Source organism: Anarhichas minor, unplaced genomic scaffold (assembly GCF_050575085.1).
Source record: "Anarhichas minor isolate MPS153535 unplaced genomic scaffold, ASM5057508v1 ptg000023l, whole genome shotgun sequence".
Lineage (NCBI taxonomy): Eukaryota > Metazoa > Chordata > Actinopteri > Perciformes > Anarhichadidae > Anarhichas > Anarhichas minor.
The window spans coordinates 8812325-8825670 of NW_027466469.1; the positions used below are offsets into that span (position 1 = coordinate 8812325).

Below are 13346 nucleotides of genomic sequence, written 5' to 3' on the forward strand. Positions count from 1 at the left end.
GTCAAGAAAGTTGGTTTGATGCTCTCAGCTATAACACGGCCCTCAAGGGTGATCATCCAGCGTCCAGTAGTGACTTGCCCTGTTCCACCTGAAACTTCAAGTAATAGCAACATCAGAATGCCTCTCACCTTGAGTAAACATCTGTAAATTCAAAAAACAATGGCCAATCTAATGTGTAATATGTCTACCAATGACATGCATACCAGGCAGTATCAGGCGAGGACTTGCAGGTAGAGTGAGGGTTGTCTCAACATCAGCTGTGGTGGCAGACACCTGTAGGGAACAGACAAAGACACCCATATTATGAATACCATATTTTTAAGGAGGAAAATAAACCACCTTTCTACTTTAAATGATCCCCTAACCATTCCCACCTTCAAGTTTCTTTATTTCTTTGTGGCATTTGAAGCTATTAACAAGGGACAAAAGGCTATCAGCTAGCTAGCTAGCAACAACTGCTACCAGTCTTAAGAAATTAAACGGTTAGCATTTGATTAAACGGTGACTCTAAAATGCATGTGAATACAAATGTTTGAGCTATTCAAATCTCAACCTCATTGATAAGTGACATTTTAGAATCATATACTGGCTAGCTAGACAGCTTGTAGAGCATCAGTTTAATTTCAAACCTTATTTTCTTTGTGGCATTTGAAGCTATTACCAAGGAGCAAAGGCTATCAGCTAGCTAGCAACAACTGCTTCCAGTCTTAAGAAATTAAGATGATAAACAGTTAGCATTTGATTAAAAACGGAGACTCTAAAATGCATGTGAATATAAATGTTTGAGCTATTCAAATCTCAACCTCATTGATAAGTGACATTTTAGAATCATAGACTGGCTAGCTAGACAGCTTGCAGAGCATCAGTTTGATTTCAAGCCTTATTTTCGGTAATGCTACGTTACCTGTATGAATAACATACTGAGAGGAAAATAATATTGTTTTTAATTACCATCTAATTTGTAGAGACACAACTGGATTGATGCAGATGAAGCAGGACGTCTTGTTGATGTGTAGCACATGTCCTCTGAAATCAGTCCTCCTCTGGAAAAACTGCAGATTTCCAAAAAATACTGTAGTGTACTGTAATTTAAAACATTACGATACTGTTTAGGGCCTTTGTGCAGTTGCTTCAAATGGGCCAGCCCACAATGCATTGCAGACTACAGTACAAAACCGTATTACATTAATACAGTTGATTACTGTTAGAAATTGGCTGTAAATTAACAGCAATTGGTTACAGTGTATACATATATATATGAAGGACTACATCTGAAATGATTTTCTCTGGTGCAAGAAAATGTGCTAGTTTTGATTATTGTTCAATATGTCAGTTTCTGTTGTATTTACTTATAAGTTTATATATATTCATATTTTTTATCAATTGATCAATTAAGTATTAAGTCTATAAAATGTCAAAAACAAAAATAGAGGAAAATGCCCACGACTGACTTCTAGAGCTGACTGAAGGAATGGTAGATTGACAGACTAAGAGCAGGCAGCCCTACAAATACCTCAGAGCTGCTTTTATTTCACCGACGGATGTTTGGCATTTGTGCTTATTAATCAATGACTGAAACAATTAATTGCTGGCAAATTATTTTGTTTCAATTCAGCTCTCTCTTAGCAGTGAGGCCTAAAGCGTCAGAAGTGGTCCAAGTGTTGTTTTAGAGGATCTTACCCCCCGACGAGAACATATGTGACAGTAGAGCAGTCAATACTTGCACATTTTAGGATGTTTTTGGTCATGAAATGGTTTGAACACTGTCAGTGACGGCTCACCCTCCTCCTCCTCCTCCCACGAGAGATGAAGGTTTCCCCTCAGCTCCTCTGCCTGGAGCTACAGATCAGATAGACGGAGGTCAGAGAATGGAGTCTTACAACAGATCAGCGCTGAGAGCTCCCTCCCTGCTCAGTTCCCAGCAGCCCATCACTTCCCCTCACAGCCACTCCTGGCCCACCGTGCCCTTGACATGCCAAGGCAGGCGGGTAGGCACATCCCAGGGACAAGCTGCTCGCCGCCGTCTTTAAGACATCCTGATGAGGTTTTTGGTGGAGAAAGGCCTGGGGTTGACTCTGTAAAAGAATCTAAATGAGGTGCGAGTGAATGCCGCGGCTGTTCCATTTTAATCTGTGTGTTCGGCTGCTTCTTGAGTGGCTCATTTCCATGCATCACACCCCGGATCCCTCAGCACTGAGCCCCGCCACATTCACGGCCTGCTGCTTACGTTTTTGAAGCCGAATCAGGGTCAATGGCAGCGCCTTCTCTGCTAAACATAATGTCAAATGTGCTGATAAGAAATGTAACATAAATGTGTTTTTAAACATGACATCTCAACAGGTCTAAAGTCCATTGTCGCCCGCTTCATCCTCCGTTCTTTCAACTGCCTCTGGTTTAAAGCAGGAACAGAGCCAGAGAGTGGAGAGAAGCCACTGCTCATTAACCCCTCAGCACTCTACAATGAATCCTGGAGGCTCATTGTGCTCCCCTAACGAGGGCTGGGTTGTGGGGGGGTTGGGGCTGCCAGTCCAAGCCTTTTAGGTTTCTAAGCTGAATTGTATCTCAATATTAACTTTGCAGTCTGCTGCTTAGCAGAAAAAGCCCAAGTGAATACAATGAAACTGACGGGATGAAACTTCATATCTTCTTTCTTTTCACCATTTACCCTTAAAAGGCACCAATCTAACAATGGATGGAGATGACAGAGCCTACAGGACCACTGCTCAGTCATAGAACATGCTAACATAGCAACTACACATGATTCCAACACCCTTCTTTTCATACCTTTTGCAGGGATTCTATAAACCTGTGCTCTGGACACAAGACATCCTCACTGACACCAACAGAAACTCTTCTGCTCAATGGAGGACAACATTCATAGAACATGTGTTACACTCACAATATCTATGTAACAAAGAACATTCTGGAGAAATGTCCTCAAAAACATTCACAGAACGTTAACGGCTGATCAACACAAAAAGGTCAAAATGCAGGAATGTTTTAATAAACCTCCATAGAACCTAAACATTGAACTCAACCCTTTAACACTTTGTATGGCAACTGTAATAATAAAACGCATTATTATTATAAAAGCTCCACACTCAAGAAGTTAACACATTGATTGTTTCTTTACTTTATTACATGTGAAATGATTTATTTTCGTAGAAATGTAAAAGTTCTTCTTTTGTTGTCGTTTAAAATTGGATCGATATCCATCTCTAATAACTTTGTATTGATCATGTGATTTCTGTTTGTTCCATAAAGTGATGACTATACAGGTGGAACTATAACATGTGAGCGTATAGATGGCAGAGCCTACCAGATGTTGTGGGAACGTTGTCTGCAGGTTGTAGGACACTAACTGTCCTCCCTCCTCCCTCTCCTAAGGAGGACGCTTTAATTGGAATTTCATGTGGGCTAAACTGAGGGGAAACTGATGTAAGTTAACATTTGGTAGACTTAATTGGTCCCTTTCTCTCCCTCCTCCTCGACCGGGCCCTTACGGGCCGCTGCTGACGCTCCTCGCTAATCTCTCATTTACAATCAATTCAATCGGCGAGACAAAAGTCCGCCTCTCTCTTTTCTTCTCCTCCTGTCTCAAACGAGCTCCTTTGTGGTCTGTAAATTGCCTGAATCCCCGGTGATCCCCCCGGTGGCGGGGAGAGCAAAAGAAAGATGTCCTCACGTTGTTGACAGCCGATTAGCGCGCGCTCCCGCGCTCCCCCCCCCTCCCCTCTAATCTCCCCCCGCGTGGGCGCGCCTTACATAAAGCTCCCGTTCGTCAATTAACGTGTTTGTGGATAGTGCGGCGGTTGCTCAGATGTCGCAGAGAGGTGCAGGGGCCAGCGCGGAGAAAAGGGCAACCTGTTCTCCTTTAGCTTGTTTACTGCCCCCCCCCCCCCCCACATTGTTTGTCTCCGTGCCCGCAGCACTCAGGTGCACACACACGTGCACACACACGGCTGCTGCGTTTTTGTCTGGTAGTCACCGCACTCATCGCTGTAGATAAAAGTGTAGAGCACATTGTTCCCTCCGTGTCATGTGGAGAACACCGGGAAACCGTTGAGTAGAAGTGTGCACGCAGACCCGTGACGCTGCGGTGCGGATGATCTCTGGGTCCTGATGGCATGTTTGGATTGGACAGTGCTGCGGTGTTATGACACATGAGGAGAGAGACAAAGGTCATCAGCTGGAAGTGAACTGGACATTTCTTTTTCTTTTTGGAATGTTTTTTTATTTAATTGTTTTATTTAATTCATTCTTTTTGTATTATGTTTTATAATTGAACAGTTCACTGAATATATAACTCTTTTGAGTGGTTATAACTCCAGAGACTTGATCAATCTGTAACAATAGCATCTCATCATCATCTTCCAGCACGGGCAACCCGCGTATTTTCTGATAGTTGAATCTAAGCCTTGTTGCAGCTTCAGCCCTCATGTTTCCATTCCACGCAGAGCCGCGAGGCTTCCGTTAACTCTGGACGTTGAAATCATTTCATTTGAAAGCTGTTGGAGCTACAACAAGGTTCACTGTTCCCAACATGTCTCCCTCATTCAGCCGATGAGGCGGGGCATTCATCTGGCAATATTAGCCCGGCCGGGCTTCTGCAGGCCCGGCCGGCCCGGCTGAGCGCTAATTGGCTGTTAATAGAAAGAGCGCCATTTGGGAGCACGAATCTGCCTCTCCACAGCATGTGTGCAGGGATAATATTGTTCCAGGAGCCGTGAGGAGAATAACTTGTGCTCTATTAACACGGAGGCCCAGATGAGGAGCTGCGGCCTGAGTGCTCCATTATCTCCCAGTCTGATGAAGGGCTCCGGATGCGACAGTACCACAGCTACCCCCCTCCCCAATCAATCCTCCCCCCACCGTTGGGCTGCTTAATGTAATTCGCTTTCAAGGGTCCATGTTATCTCCGATCATTTGCGCCATTACGCCGAAGTCAAGTGTAAATGCTCCATTATTAAGATCGTGTCTGTCAATAAATGGTGAAGCAAAGTGTCTGCAGAGCATACAGTGGAGCAGACTGAGTCTATATGTGGCTTTCTAACAACACTTCAAAATAACACCCACAAAGATCACTGTACATTATTATAAACAGAATTATTATCACATTCATAATATATATATATATATATATTTATATATATATATAAATATATATATATATATATTTATATATATATATAAATATATATATATATATATATATATTTATATATTTATATATATATATATATATATAAATATATATATATATATATATATATATATTTATATATATATATAGGCATATTGTGCTTGCTCATGGGGGAATGCTGAACTCATTTTTTAAAATCATTTTTAGAATAGTCCGGACTGTTTGGCTGAACCAGTTCTCCAATGACACCAGGACAGCAGAAACTACACATCAAACTCATCTGCTTTGAAATATAAAGAAATATAAAAATAGAATATCTTCATCTGCAGCCTCATTTGATGAGGTTCCATGATTTTAGTGGTAGAATGGCCACACGGCTGAATGCACTTATTGTAGCTTTGGATAAAAGCGTCAGCTAAATAAAGGTAACATAATGTAATTAATCTCCTTACTGACACTGTCATTATATGTTCTATGAAATATGTATTCATATAACTCATCTTGAAGCTGTCTCATTCTGACATGTAGATTGTTGGTGTTGAGGTTTAAAATACAGCAAAACAAATCAACACAGAAGAAAAGAAAAGAACAGCTCACACATGGAACAGGTTGTGCTGTTGTTTCACTTCTTTATTTCATAATTGTCATTGTGTATTTACTCTTTCTCATTTGCTTCCTGACATGTTCATGCTCTTGTTTTATTTTCTGATAATGTTGCGTTCATGAATTTGTTCCTGACTTTGTTGTGAACCCTAATGGTTCTGAACGTAGCCAACACAACTTTCATCATATGATTTAATATTTTTATTTTCAAATGCCTTCAAAAAACAGAAACAACATGGCTCAAACATTCAGTTTTCATTAGAAGTTATAACTTATTTATTCACATTAACTTGTTTTTTTCTGTGAAATACACAACGTGGCAATGATCCACAGTTTAAATAACATTTTTTTGTATTATTTCCATAACCTATTATTTACAGTTCCATCGTGGAAGCCGAGGATCTCTCCCATGTTTGTCCCTTCTGTGGGCAGCCTCATATCAGTGATAAGTATGAAGTGGCACAGGACCCTGACTCTTATAGGATCACCACAGTTCCCTTTAAGTGTTGTGTCCAATTTTATTGGACGACCTCTCTGGACATTCGAAAGCTGTTCAACGCGGCCACAGATGCAGCACAGCAGCCAGTCTCTCAGGGGCCCAACAGTCCCAGGTGGAGTCCTACACTGTGTTATGAGGACTCATGGCGTGCCTCAGCTCTGCAGCTCCCTCTCTCTGGAGGCCTCCGTGGGCGCCGTGAAGACGCTGTCGTGCAGCTTCCGGATGTGTTTCTTCAGGTCAAAGTTGCGGCAGAAGCCCTTCCCGCAGGTGGCGCAGGTGAAGGGCTTCTTGTCGTTGTGTGTGTGCATGTGGAAGGTCAGGTTGTAGACCTGGTGGAAGGCCTTGTTGCAGATGGAGCACTTGTATTGCTTCTCCCCGCTGTGCGTCAGCTTGTGGTTCTTGTAGTTTCCTGGGAGACGAAGAAAAGGAGTAATGAACAATGATTTTCCTCATTGATTATGATTTGATTCTTTAAGTTTCATCATAAAATATAGAAAATAGTGAGAAAAGTCAAGTCATGTCTCCACATTTATTCTGGCCAACCCACAAGTATTTCATGAGGAAGTTGGAAGCAGCTGTTTGGTTATTGTTTTACAGGTAATCCGCGGTGTCACAGTGTGAATAACATCACATCAGTGAAGAAGACATTCCGTAACACAGGCCGACATCTTCCTGTGTGAACAACAGCCCTGAGTCCATCACTCAACATACGCTTCTTTCCTCTGCAAGACAAGAGGTGGAATCCCGACCGGACAACATTTCATCCATAAAAACAATCACTGCATACTAAACAGAACAGCACAAAAAACCCACTTATGAATCTTATGAATTATTAGCCAGTCTGTGAAATCATCTGGATTATTTAAAAATAATTCCACATGTACACATTGTGGTTTCCTGACTTTCTTTCTTCTAAAAACAAAGAAGTCAATGATGCTTGATTGAAGAAAAGCTAAAAGCACTGAATGGATGGACTGATGTCCCCCACTGGCACATGTCCCCACCGTGAGATCACAGCTAAATAACTAGAACAGAGGCATCATCTTTTTAAAGGAAGGCTGACGAAAAGCAGGAGGGGAAAGTGACACTGTTTACTGGGAATCTAAGAAAGCGAAGACGCAAGAGGCCTCTTTTTCTTCTCCAGCCCCTCCCGCCAAGGTCAGCGGTTGATTGTGAAGCTGCTCCGTCTCTTCAGTAATCAGGGTTTTGTGTGTCGGAAGTCAAGAAGTTGTCAAACTTTGTCAGAATCAAGCTTATAGCGACAACTTGACGAAGAGAAAAAGCCCTGATTCTCATCTTTGCCGAGGTCTCGCAGCTGACCCAGAGCAAATGCTGCCGTCTTTGGAGGAGAATTAGTCCGCGGAAAGTGACATGTCCTATTTCCACTGATCGCATCACGCTCATCGGCGGGCCTGCAATTATTCCCCCCTTCATTCCTCTCACAGATAACTAAGAGCGGCAGCATATGGTCCAGACTCCAGGATTCCTTCACAGTCAACTAAAGTAGAAGCTGTCATTGTTTAGAGGCCCAAAGAAAGGCAAGGACATACTGCACGTGATGGCATATTTAGAATGACAAATACATGTAAGAATATAATAATACGATGAACAACTAGAAATATAGCATGATATGAAGAGTGTAATATTATATTAGGAGAAAATACCGTCATCCAGCAGCACAGGGATATAATATATCATCTTAAAACAGGAAGATAATACATATTATGGCAAGATTGGAAAATTCAATAATCTCATCAAACGCAGAGGTTGTTTTGAAAATATATTTTAGGAGCTAACATTAGAGGGAAATAAAGATTGGAGTAGTTGCTTTATATACAGGCTGTGGAGCGCAGACCACTAACCACAGACATCGGAATATATGGACCGTTATAGGGCCAACACTAACGACAACATGCAGTACAAGCGCCATATAAATATGAAAAGCTGCCCGAAGTCTTTGGAGTAATAATGCTCATTTAAATTCATTTGAAATATGGCATCGGGCGGATCGTTACCTTTCTGGTGGAAACCTTTCCCGCAGAACTCACAGACGAAAGGTTTGTAGCCGGCGTGGATCCGCACGTGAGTGTTGAGCGTGGAGCTCCTGTTGAACGCCTTCCCACACTGGTTGCATTTATGAGGCTTTTCCTGAACAGGAAAAAAAAATCTGTTAAAACAAAATCAAATCAAATGTAGGATTTATTTAAAGACATGACCGGTTGATGAAAAAGAAGGACACAAAGCATGAGTTCGCGTGCGCTGCGTCTCACCTGTGTGTGGATGATCTTGTGTCTGCACAGTGTGCTTGCCTGCCGGAATCCTTTACCGCACACTTTGCACACGAAGGGCCGGGCCCCGGTGTGCACCGGCATGTGTCTGGTCAGGTTGTAATGCGCGTTAAAAACCTGACACGGAAACACCGAGGATATGAATTATCATTGAGACAAAACACCAGCGGCTTTGAGTCAGAAATAAAAATGATCTCATTTAGATCATCTGGAATTTAATCTGGTTCATTTTTTGTTATTTAATTTAATTTTTCGTTTTAATCAGAAACATTGGGATATCATTTGATTTAAAATGATAATATTTAATAGTAACAATTTGCTGTTATTATTGTTATTATTATTAATAATAATAACAATAATTTTAGATCTCTAAAGTACAGTAGGCCTATATTATTTATAATAAATAATATAGGCCCTTTAGAGATCTAAAATCCCTTTAGAACGAAATATGTATATTTTATACACGTAAAAAAGTGCAAAAAAACAAGTTACCTTTCCACACACTTCACACGTGAAGTTTTTGGGTTTCCCGTCTGCAGCGCTGGTGCAGCTGCTGCTCAGTTTGCTGTGCGTCTTAACGCCGTTCTTCTCGGCGCTCAGGCCGTGGTTCTCCTTCACTATCTGGTCCAGCTGCCCCGGCAGATGTTCCTTGTGCGGGTACTGTGGTGTGGGCAGCTTCTCGGATCCCACCGCGGCAAGTTTGGCGTTCTCCAGCAAAAGTCTGTGGTGCGCCGACAGAGAGGCCTGGGCCTGCGGGTTGGAGAACCAGTGTCCGGCCAACAGCTCCGACTGCTGGTACGCGGAGTCCAGGTAATTGAGATAGTACAGCGAGCCGCCGCTGGGCACGGCCACGGCCTGGTGGATGACCTGCGGTTTCACCACCCGGCTCCCCGACGACAGCAGCGGCTGCTTCAAGCCCGACTCCGCTTTGCCGCACATGCCGCAGTTCCCTTTGCACGGCGCGGCTGCGGAACCACAAAAAGCCCCCCTGAAACTGGCTCTCCACAGCTCCGAGTAGTTCATAAGCGCCTTGGCCTGCAGGTCGTAGCTGAAGGGCTGCAGCGGGAACACGCAGGGGATCGGGGAGCAGAGCCCCAGCAGCTTCTTCCCGTCGGACCGCTCCTCCGCGCTCCCCCTCGGCTCCGAGCTCTTGGACATGATCCGGTCTATGGAGAAGGCGAGGGTCTTGGGAGCCGCGGACGGCCCAGTCCTACCGCAGGACATCACCGTCTCCAGGGAAGCAGAACTTGCCATTTTTTTGTTGTTGCAGTTTTTTGTTTAGTTCGCAGCAGAGCAGAACTTAGTGTGAGTCCGACCCGCTCCTCCAACTGCCCGCGTCCTTTCACTCTCCTGAGCTCCCGAAAGAAAAGACAGGAGGACACATCAGTTTAATAAGCACCTTGCTGTCACAGTGTCACGCATTTGCATTGAAATGGCCATTCCCCCCCCCCCCCCCCCCCCCGCAACAATAGCATCCAGGGGTGATGGATTAATGCTCATTAACTTGCGCACACAACATTAACAGGACATTAGCTCGTTAGGGAGAAGAAGAGGAGGAAGAGGAGGAAAAAAAGACAAAAAGAAAAGAAAATGTTGTAGTCGGAGCTCCCAGAGAATGCGGAGCATGGAGTTGAGTTTACCTCTTCAGTGGTCAGATGAGTGTGGAGAAACCAGCAGACTGCTCTCTGTCACATGTTGGCAGCGCCCGCCCCCCTCAGCCCGGATCACTGTCTCCTCAGCGGGCACCCGAACTCTTAACTGGGTGACAGGGAGACGCCCTCACCAACCTGCACATAAATATGAAACCATTTCCCTCTAGATAAATAGGTGGAAATATTATTATCATAATTGTGTTTTCATCGTTAACGCGCATTTGAAAAGTTGATCAACTTTCCTGCTTTCATTTGGTTTAAGACACATCATCTTTTTTAATTCTTTTTCCACTTTGGGAATTTTTTTCAGGAGAAAAACTGCTGTGCTAATCCTCGGAGATGGGATCGCTCCTTGTCCACGCCGGCTTATATACTTACTTACTATTTGTATAAAATTCGAGGACGTCCAATTTCCACCTGTTTAAGAGCAGAGACTCCCTTTGGATCCTATTAAACGCTGTTCCTCCTTCCCTCTATTCAAAAGAAGCAATTTTCCAGAGCGATTCAAGGCTCAACTCAGCGCAAAGAGGGAAAAAAAGAAAAACACAAGCTCTTTCACTTTTAGCCACTAAAGCACCGCGTGAACCTGTTTTTTTCTGAAATAGAGGGACGGATTAAAGAGGGAGAGGAAAAATAAAAGACTTAGCTTGGACAGAAAGGACAAATGAAAAGAGAGGCTTTCTTCTCCTCTAAAGAGGCACACAAGACGTTTGCTGGAATCCACCGTGTTGTGTGGGAGTTACAACGAGCAGCAGCTTCTCTTCTATTCGCCACGAGGGCCGCGTTCAATTCATGTGTTTGCAGCCATTTCACCTGAGGGACTCCCATCGAGCCGGAGGGCGCGAGGCTGGGGAGTAAAGGGACACGAAGAACCTTAATATCATCATCATCATCATCATCATCATCATCATCATCATCATCATCATCATCATCATCATCATCATTCCCTCCACGTAGATCTGTCATGCACATATTTCATTTTACATGGTACTTTTTTTTTAATTGTCTCTGAAAATATACAAAAACAAATTTGGGATAATTATGTTGTTATTTCCATGTGAAAGATAGCCCAGCCTTTGGGCTCACTACAGCGGGCATGTGAGGGTTTAAAAACGCAACAGCATTGTCAACACTCTGTAGCATGCACTCTCAGAATACAATGATTTATATGTGCTAACTATGGTTTACTTAATGGTTAACAAAGCATACATCTGTGTTTATCCTGCTCCAGCACATCACTGACCTTCAGAGAAAGTGATGCAAAGCAGATATCCATCTATGACGAACATCTTGTATATCTCATGTGTCAGGCCTGTGATGGGCTGGTGACTCTCAGCTGATATGCATGGAGGGACAACCACAGACTGGATGTTTTCTTTAATAAGTATAAATCACATTATCATTGTTTGATATAAAAACTCATCACCTGCCAAAGGATAATGTTTCTGATTTTTGTCACAATTGTTTTTTGCTCTTTGTGGGGTTTTCTAATATTTTAAACTCTCGTTATCCGCACAAATTGTAAATTTGTGTCATTAAATCTGCTCTGCACGCTTTGGAATGAATTATTCAAACCTAAGACGTTACGGTTTTTTCCATGACTTGTGGCACTGCTGCTACCTTTGAACTTTGCAGTTTCCACCAGAGTTTAAATAATCTTCTGTGAGTTTGAGCATGATGTCAGCGTCTGTTGATTTAAGTCATGATTCTGTGTTCAAACCATTTGAAGTGACTTGTACAGCTGTTTGATGAAACCGCATAAACACTGACGCATTGCTCAGCTGGACTTTAAAGGAGGCTTTTGTACAAAGTTAACGCATGAAGGGAAAATAAATGTAGCTTTGTGTTGGCGAGCGTATTCACTGCTCCACTGAGTCGCTGTGCCTCTTGGTCAGGTTTCTGCTGTAGGTGGAGGACGGTGATGATTCCCCTCCAGCCTATAGACTCAGTGCTATACTTAGCCCAGCATGTTGCCGTCCTATAACACTAGTTTTCCTGTTAATAACCTTAAAAAACATCCCTACTCTGTTTTGTTTTACACCTGCAGCCCAGCATGCAGGATTACTGCCTGTTGTCTTGGTGCCAATCATATGTAAATAGGGCAAAAATACTGTAATTTGAGTTTATTCAGGCACAATTGCCAGCTCATCCACACAATAAACATTGATCCTATTGCTGTTACCAGGCCCCTCCATTCAGCTCTAACAGCAATTAGCTCAAGCATTGATTTAAGGGACTCTTGCTTCTTGCCTGCAGGCATGCAGCGGTCACAACCACCGCAGGATGTGGCAAACCTTTTCCCTAACAATGCAATGATTCATTTGTTTTCAATGCTCTCTGTTTTTTCAATCAATTATACAATAACTATAACTTGGAGCCAGTGGCAGATTTTATGACCTTGTAGTTTGAATCTAGAGTCTTCATTGAGTCAGTAGACTTTGTTTTAGTCCCGCTTGTATCAGTTCTTGAAAACTTCTTGTCTTTTTCAGGGTCACAGGAAAGCCGGGTCAGCATAGAAATAAAAGGTACATTAGCATTTAGGATTAAGACCACGTTATAAAATACTGTAATCAGCATGTTTGTGTTTTTTAAAAGAGGATAAGGAAAGCTGCTCTTATTGTGAAAATCCTTCAGTTAGACTAAACAATAAGCACAGTTTAAGCCATTCCACAAACACCTGTGATCCGTCCCTCCTTCACTCATTCACTGTCCCACATAATGAACAACAAATAATTTACAGAATCAGTGCCCAGTTGAGATTTTGGACACATTTTGAAAAAAAAATAAAAACACTCAACTAAATTATAGCTAGGCATAAATAACTCTCATCACAATGTCCAACTTACTTACTCAAGTCTTCAGCAATGTCTTCTATCTTCTTCCTGCAGCAATTCCTCAGTTGTCATGGAAATGCCGTATTTTGTTATCATGTGACCTGAGCGTTGACGTTTGGTCATGTGGTAACATGTATATAACATGTATATAACATGTATATAACATGTATATAACCCTATACATGAATGAACATGTATTAATGAAACTAATTATTAAACTAAAGCTATCGTAGGTGATGCACTGCATTGTGGGATTTTTTCTCCATTGTGTTTGTTTTAGGGATACAGATTTCGCACGATGCCTCAGGCGCGGTGGAACGATTGACT

At 42.6% G+C, this 13346-nt stretch overlaps 1 protein-coding gene across 1 annotated transcript; it reads right to left on the reverse strand.

The window, feature by feature from the left end:
* Positions 1 to 6397: 6397 nt before the first annotated feature.
* fezf2 (FEZ family zinc finger 2) lies at positions 6398 to 9787 on the reverse strand. Its single transcript, XM_076097070.1, has 4 exons — positions 9026 to 9787; positions 8516 to 8650; positions 8261 to 8393; positions 6398 to 6654 (listed from the first exon to the last, which is right to left on the reverse strand). Exons 1-4 carry the CDS (start codon positions 9785 to 9787, stop codon positions 6398 to 6400), a joined length of 1287 nt encoding a protein of 428 aa, XP_075953185.1.
* Between the last annotated feature and the right edge of the window lie 3559 nt (positions 9788 to 13346).

Excerpts from the sequence above, each read along its gene's own strand:
- fezf2 (XM_076097070.1), bottom strand. The coding sequence starts at position 9,787 with ATGGCAAGTTCTGCTTCCCTGGAGACGGTGATGTCCTGCGGTAGGACT. Across the intron at positions 8,651-9,025 it reads CGTGTGAAGTGTGTGGAAAG|GTTTTTAACGCGCATTACAA; the intron begins GTAACTTGTTTT and ends TTTCCGTGTCAG. Across the intron at positions 6,655-8,260 it reads GAAAGGTTTCCACCAGAAAG|GAAACTACAAGAACCACAAG; the intron begins GTAACGATCCGC and ends TTCGTCTCCCAG.